The sequence below is a fragment of the Gopherus flavomarginatus genome, chromosome 10, assembly GCF_025201925.1.
Source record: "Gopherus flavomarginatus isolate rGopFla2 chromosome 10, rGopFla2.mat.asm, whole genome shotgun sequence".
Lineage (NCBI taxonomy): Eukaryota > Metazoa > Chordata > Testudines > Testudinidae > Gopherus > Gopherus flavomarginatus.
Window position 1 is genome coordinate 46655059 of NC_066626.1, and position 8137 is coordinate 46663195.

The window sequence follows — 8137 nt, forward strand, 5'->3', positions numbered from 1 at the left end:
TCAGACTGCAAGTATGCCGGAACCCATGTCGGTGTGTTTCGGTCAGGATTCCACACTGACTGTTGACGGCGTTAACTGCTGCTAGTGCCCCGGGCTGGAACGCAGTGGAGTGGGAGAGCCTGCGTTCCCCCTGCCACCCCTTCAAAGGTGGCAGACTCCCCCTCCCCTGGCCTGTGGAGGCCATCCACGGTCATAACTGCCCAGCCCTGAGCCACAAGGGCCTGAGCTATTGTAACTGTGGGTTTGGTGCCCCGCCCGATCCAAGGGCTGGGCCCCCTTTGACTGTGCCACTGCTTGGTCCTGCCTACAAGGCCTGAGCTGCCTGAACTACTAACTGCTCAGCCCTGAGCCACAAGGGCCTGAGCTATTGTAACTGTGGGCCTGGTGCCCGCCGGAACGAAGGGCTGGGCCCCCTTTGACTGTGGTACTGCTCGGTCCTGCCTACAGGGCCTGAGCCGCCTGAACTGCTGGCTGCTCAGCCCCGAGGGCAGAGGCCCTCAGACGATGTGTAGCGAGGAGGTGTGGCTCCCCTCCCCCGGCCGCACACCATCACAGGCACCTTATAGTCTAACAAACGTATTGGAGCATGAGCTTTCGTGGGTGAATGCATTTGACGAAGTGGGTATTCACTCACGAAAGCTCACGCTCCAATATGTTTGCTAGTCTATAACGTGCCACAGAACACTTTGCTGCTATTAAAGATCCTGCGACACCTTCTGCACGAATAAGGATGTTCACCTTGTGTCCTTACCATTACTGAACTCTCCATGACAAACAGATTATGATGCAATAAAGACATAGTTTAATGGATAATACCACTGTACCTGATGTGGAGAAGAGAACCTCTTTTCATATGTCAGCCTGTTCCCTTCAATGGAGAATCGGAAACCTTTCCTTCTGATGCTGCCTTCTGATTCAGATTTGTGAAAATCTTCCTCATCTTTCTCCTCTCCTTCAGACTGCTCTTTCTGTTTTCTCTTCTTCCTTCTGTTCCTTCTCTCTTTAGCACTCTTTGAACTCAACTTCGATGCTTCAGAAGAACTTTCAGAGAATCCTCCTACCCCACCTACTCCGCTGAACTCTCTTGAATCAGCTGCTACTGCAGCTGCTGCTGCTGCCTGTTGTGTCACAAAGTTACACACAATTAAAATGTACAACACTAATATTTTTACATTTTTTTAAAGTGAGTGAATGTGATGTTTGTGAAAGTGAAGCACTGAAACCACTGAACCCACTTCATAAAGCATAGCATATTTCACAAAGCACCTTTCTGTCAATGTGCAAGGAACAATAATTCACCAGTCCACTGCAATCCAGACCAAAAATGGCCCTGATATTCTAGCCCTGAACCTGACAGGGAGTAGAAAAATCCAGAAGAAAACTGCATCACTGGAGCCACAGGTGAACAATCATGTTTTTGTTGGATTAAAGAAAAGGGAACAATATAGCATTTTTTCAATGAATCTTAACCAGCAAACAAACTATATAAAGTTCAGGGAATGTAGTCAAAGAAAGAATGTAAAGAAAAGAAAATATAAGAGAAAAAAAATCTGCAGTAACAGGGGATAACATTTCATTAAACCACCTTTGCTGGGTCCTTTGCACATATGGATACTTTCCAACTCCTTAATGGACTAATATCAATGACATCATTCCAGTAAGTGATCTTCATAGAATTGAGTTAAACTATGTTCCACAACAGCCCTGGTGCTTCTTATAGTCTCAAACATTTGTAGAGAATTTGACTAAATAATAGTTTTTTAAAGCTGCAGTCAGCACCAGATGCTACTAGAAGGCATAGCTCAGCAGGTCTTTAGCCAGACACGTACCAGGAAGACACAGATCAACTCCAGCTTTAGCTAGCCACTGGCCAGGAGTATGATGTCAGTCAACCAACTAGTCCATTAGGAAGTGTGAGGGGCTTCAAAAAGAGGAAAGCGGCTTCAAAGTAGGACCCAAATGTTCATCGATTCTAAGGCTAGAAGAGACCATTGTGATCAGCTAGTCTGACCTCCTATATAACAGAGGCCATAGAACTTCCCCAAAATAATTTCTTGAATCAACACATCCAGTCTTGATTTTAAAATTGTCAGTGATGGAGAATCCAATATGACCCCTGCTAAATTGTTCCAATGCTAATTACTCTCTCCATTTAAAATGTATGCCTTTTTTCCAGTCTGATTCCAGGTGATGCAACAATACTCTAGTGGGGAGCACTGCCCACAAAATAAGTAGGTTTTCTTTTGGCCTGAATCTCTATTGTAATTTTCTGCTCAGTCTTGCCATTTTCACAAAGTATTTGTCCTGAGTTACATTCAAGAAATGTAATGCAAAGTCATTTAGCTGTAAATAATTCATGTACCAGAACCAGTGTTTTTTTCACATGTCCACCTGAGACTTCAATATCCAGTGTCTCAGCTCAGTGTTCTTTACCAGATTTGTTACTAATCAACAGACTGAACTGATCATTTAGACCTGAGTAAGGAGGAAAGTCATTATTTCTCTGTTGCTCACCCTTGTTCAGGGGCTGTGTTTGTGTGGGGGAAGTAATTTACTACTGTGAAGGGGGCGGGGTTTATTCTCACGTGCAACTGAAAAGGACCAGTGCATAGTCTTGCACTAAAGGAGCAGTTTTGGATAACAAAGGTACCTGAGCTTCTTCTTGTTGTTTTTTCAACTGTTCAAGCATCTGCTGAAATTCTGCCTCCTTCTGCTCTGCTTCTTCCATGGTTGCTTGATTCTGCTCTTCATAGGCCATGGCAACAACTGCCAGGATCAAGTTAATCAGATAGAAAGAACCCAGGAAAATTACCAGAACGAAAAATATCATGTATGTTTTGCCAGCAGCACGTAGAGTCTGGGGAAAAAACAAATAAATAGCTTTATCAGTTTTTTAAAGGTTCTACATAGTCTTTATACACTGTAATTTAGCAATGCACAATTCTATTATAGTAAGAGCTTGTGTTGACACAACTGATTTTAGATACTTCATATAGTTTTCCATATAAAAATCTTGTGGGTCATATTCTGCTCACAAGTGCAAAACTAGAGTTAAATGGGCTTTGCAAAAGAATCTCTAGTGGGTTCAAGGTGAATAAGATTCTGCAGCTCAACTGCTTCACAACTTCTACTACAAACTAGACGCTGTAGTAGTGTCAGCTGCCAAAGCTCTCCCCCTACACTGGAGTTTTATCCTGGAGATCTACACAGTAGAAGGCCCACTGGTCACACCTTATCCTTATCCACACCCAAGAAGGTTGGAGACAGGATGTGCCCCTTAAGGAGGAAGCGTGGTCTAGTGACATAAAGAACACTGGACTGGGAGCCAAACATGACTCTGGTATTCACTGATTGTGTTTGTACAATATACTTTACCAATTTAGGTAAAGATTGATAGATACATTACTCACCTTAATACAGTTATTCTTGATTATTCACAATTATTCTTATTATTTATGCAGTATAACCTAAGAGCCTCAGTCATCCACCAGATCCCTATTGTGCTAGGTAGTACAGAAACACAAAACACAAAGATGGTTCCTGCCCCAAGCATTCTCAGGGATATGTGGATGAAAAGTACTATGTAAATGCTATGTTGTAGTTGTTGTAGTAGTAGTAGTAGTAATAGTGTTTATTTTAGTGGATCCTCACCAGCTGATAAAGATTCTCCCAAAAGTCCTGAGTCATCAGTCGAAAGAGTGACAAAAATGCCCAGCTGAATGTGTCAAAGCTTGTGTAGCCATAGTTGGGGTTTCTACCAGCTTTTATACATATATATCCTTCTGGACATTGACTACAAAAGAAGAAGAAATGCTATTTTAAATAGATACTGCAAATCATAACACACTACTGTACATCACAGAAATGTTCAGGAGTATGAGTTGCCAACATTCGGTCACTTACTCAAGATTACATTATTATCAGCTAAAATGTTATGCTACAAATCAATCCAATAAAGGATGCTGTAAGGTTAGCTAAGATAAAACAAATTAGAAAAGAAAAAAAGTATGTTATTTTCTAAGAACACTTCAATGCTTTAATAATAAAATTTATAATAAACTATCCTTCCCATTCATGCTCTTGATTCTCACAAGCTTGTCAGCTCATCTCCTGTGGAATTGCAAAAGAGTGTCCACTGGCATGGCTGATAATAAGGGCACTACTCAGCCAGATGGCAGCAAATGTTTATTCTCTAAGTATTTGAATGCCTACTTTTAGGGAAAGAGGCTAGCCTGATGCACTTAGATAGGACCATTGCAAGTTCAAGTCATGTTGACGCTGATACTCAGAAATCCAGTATCATGCTCCAGAAACTTTGTTGATTTGAAATAATACACTGTGGAAGACTGCAGTGGGTTGTCCGCTTGAGTTTTCCTAAGTTATATCTATACATATAACTGTTATCATAAAAGACAATAAAATATAATGAAACATTTTCTTACCCTGCATCTGAACTATTGCCACACAGCAGAGCATCATTTTGTCCTTCCAAAAAGTAAAAATGACCTGTTTATAAAGAGAAAGGGGTTGAGGGTAGGGGGGGAAGTGAGGTGAATTTACTGAAAAAATGTGTTTAGTCACCACATAAAGAAACCATTTAAATCTAAATTTATGCGTACAAAATAATATAAACTTTTGTGTTTTAAAGGAAATTAATGTAACCATAATACGGAAACCACAAAAATAATTTTAGGAGCGATATCTTATAATTTTAAAACTAGGGGGAAAAGCAAAAATAATGTTTTTGACAAACAAAAGATTTTCTAACAGGTCTAGATGATGCATTTCTTTAGAGAAACAGCAAAGTAATAGTACAGTAGAAACTTGTTAAGCCATACAAATGATTGGGAGACCCACTGTGGATTACCAGATTTTATACGTTTGTAAATAACTGAACAAACACCATGAAAAATTACAAGGACACTGAATCAACAAAATTTATTTGTCTATATATTTTTAAATTAATTATTCATGATTACTTCATAGGATATTACTTTATTCAACTACTACGCTGCAATTTATCAAAGTAATTAAATCTTAGTAACATGAGAAATCAGTACAGCATGCTGCTAATTACACTTTGATTTTGAGAAGTGGAGGGAGACCACCAAGGTAGGTGTGTGTGTGCGTGTGCGTGTGTGTAGGATTACTAAGCCAAATTCTCTGGTGATGTAAATGGATCCATGTTCTATTGCACTTAAAGTTTCATTACTGAATAACAAACATCATCAACTTAAATCCAAAGTAAATAAAAGTAGAGAGATGATTTTTAGATAGCCGCAAAGATGTTCAAAATTCAGCCCTTTAAAGCTATCAGTTGGTGAAACAGCACAAGCAAAATGCTAGATTGTGCAACTCTTACTCCTACTGACAAGCAGTTACTCAACCAAGCAGCCCCATTGTCATAATTAGGATAATGTTTAAAATAAGTGCTCATCAGGGTGACTAAGGGTTGCACAATCCAGCCCAATATTAAGGGAAAATCCAAATTCTATCATCAAGATGAAGAACTATTTGTTGAAAATTCTCATGGAAGCAAAAGAGATTGGAATGTACTGTTTGGAATTAGCAGACTTTTCTTCTTTGGTATCTCCCAAACAGTATATCCCAATATCTGTCTTTGGTCTAAAGGCCGACAGGAGTAAGGGGAACAGAGAATACACATATCTGTAAGAAAAACCAAAAATATCCATTCTTTGTGGGCATTCATGGGTAAAATTGCATTTCTGGTGTGCTTCATATTGACAGATGTAACTTATCATTTTTTTGACCTTTTGTCCCACAGTAAATATACTTGTGAAGGAATATTGACTATGCCTCTAGCAGAATAAAACTATGCTAAGAGGAAAATTGGCCTTGAGGTACAGACACAAAGCTTTCTGTTATGAAATCAGATGATATCCCATATGCCACATATTGGGCCAGAGGAATGACTAATCTTAAAATGCCAATGGCAGTAAGAATAGGTTTGATTCACAAAAGACAATTCGTTTTCCTTATGAAGAAATGTCTGGGAAATGCAGATTCTTGCCCCCAGTTTCCTTTGTGCCACTCAAGAGGTGCAAAAGTCACAGCAATATACCCTATCTCCCCTGTATGGATTCCCCCTGGAATGGGGAATCTCTAATAGGTGTCTCATCATCAGAACTAGTTCAACTCTTGGTGCAAGTGGTACGTCATGGCAGGGAGGGGGAATAGCCAGAGTGAGATGTTTTCTGATTATCACCAGAAAGCAGGCAGTCCCTTATGTCCATTTTGTTTTAAAACTCACTGCAGTGATCTCAGAGACCAGGTCTACAGACTTAGGACAGGACTATGGTGCTAAAAACTGTTGCACAGATGGTTGGGTTTGGGCTGGAGCTCAGGTTCTGAAGCCAGAGGATGGGCTGGGTTTCAGAGCTGGAGCTCCAGCCAGAGCCACAATGTTTTTGTGCTATAGCGTGAACCCAAGTCTGTAGACGCGGGCTCTGAGATTCACTGCTGCAGGTTTTAAAATGCAGTGTAGACTTACCCTTATGGACCATTGCCAGCTGGGCCACATGATACCAGAGAATCAGGGAACTGTAACCAGCTCCTTGACCATGTCTCTACACTACTGCAACAGAATAAGCTGGACACAGTAGAGAATCTAATATAAATACAGACAATGTGCAGACCTTATGCCCCAGATGTCTTAAAGAAAAACTGCAGTCCCACTGCAGGAGGTCATCTAATAACTATTTAGAGAAGAAGGATGGAGCAGTAGTTAGGGCACTAGCCTGGGAATCACAAAACTTAGAATCAATTCCCTGCTCTGTCACAGACTTCCCATATAACCTTAGATCCTGTTTTTAAAGATATTTAGATACCTAGTGTGGATTTTTAAAAAGTCATTGGGACTTAGGTGCTTTTGAAAATCCCACTAGGTGCCTATCTGCATCTTTAGGCACCTAAATACCTTTAAAAATCTGGCTCTTAGTCTCGTGGCTCAGTTCTCCATCTGTAAAGTGGAGATAATAGTAAACAGGGTGTTGAGAGGATAAATATATTACAAGACTGTGAGGGGGAGATACATACTTAGCCTCTGTTATTATAGTAAGACAAGATCTAATTACAATGTAAGTTAAATCACTAAACATTATCGTAAGTATAATAAAATAGATCATTAACAATCAGAAAAGGAACTGACACCTTGACAGTAATGGTATGGATTAGGACAAAGGAAATACAGCTCATCATATCAAAGCATGACAAAGACTTTCAGAATTGTTCTATACTGATTCTTATTATTTTTATTAACATTTTTTATTTCTTAATGTAACAGTTTGTGTCTTTAACCAGCTGCCTGTCTGAGATAAATGCAAATGCTGCACTGGTTCCTGTACTTTCCTTTAAATCATTGTCCAAATGATAAGATATTAAGAATACTAAAGTGTTAGGTCATTGATTTATTCGCAGATTAGAAATAAATGAACAGCTGTGTAATATGCAAGCTCTTGCTTATTCCTCCAGATCAAGACTCAGCTGGAGGGATTAGTTGTACTCCATACAAGCCATCTTTAAGAATTTTTTAAGGGAAATTTTAACATGCGGTGATAATATGATGATGATTTATTGATGAGAAATTTTAATCCACACTGAGACTATTTATCTATACATAATGCCTTCCTTAGTTGTACCAGAACTACCAGACTTTTGACTTTTTATATCTTTAAATCTGGTTATACTACTTCAATCTTAATGGAAAGACATTAGCACCATGCTTTTCTATCTGTTTTTAAATCTTTCAGACAAAACAATGTAATGAATCATAAATTCTTACTTCTATCCTCGATGTACTCCTCCCAATTAAATGTGCTCACTGTTGTATTAACAAATGTTCCATTCTTGCCCATTGTGCTATTAAAGTAGGAAATAACATTTATTTCCAAAGTAGAATTGTCTGGAGGCCACTGCAAGCATTTGTGCCTCAAGTTGCCCATGAACAGCTGCAGCCCTATTAGTGCAAATACACTCAGACAAAACACAGTCAGGATCATTACATCTGAGAGCTTCTTCACAGACTGAATGAGGGCTCCCACGATAGTCTTCAAGCCTGCAAACAGAAAGGGATTTTTATTATGATGTTAAACAGATACTAAACATATAAAATATTGTG

At 39.5% G+C, this 8137-nt stretch overlaps 1 protein-coding gene across 2 annotated transcripts in view; it reads right to left on the bottom strand.

The window, feature by feature from the left end:
• Positions 1 to 8137, bottom strand: part of SCN2A (sodium voltage-gated channel alpha subunit 2) — a 128182-nt gene that overhangs the window by 78882 nt on the left and 41163 nt on the right. For both annotated transcript variants that reach the window (XM_050916853.1, XM_050916855.1), the window contains 5 exons: positions 7802 to 8074; positions 4443 to 4506; positions 3652 to 3793; positions 2651 to 2857; positions 825 to 1118 (listed from right to left, as the gene is read on the bottom strand). In XM_050916853.1, coding sequence (XP_050772810.1) covers positions 825 to 1118; positions 2651 to 2857; positions 3652 to 3793; positions 4443 to 4506; positions 7802 to 8074 — 980 coding nt within the window. The remainder of the gene's footprint in view (positions 1 to 824; positions 1119 to 2650; positions 2858 to 3651; positions 3794 to 4442; positions 4507 to 7801; positions 8075 to 8137) is intronic.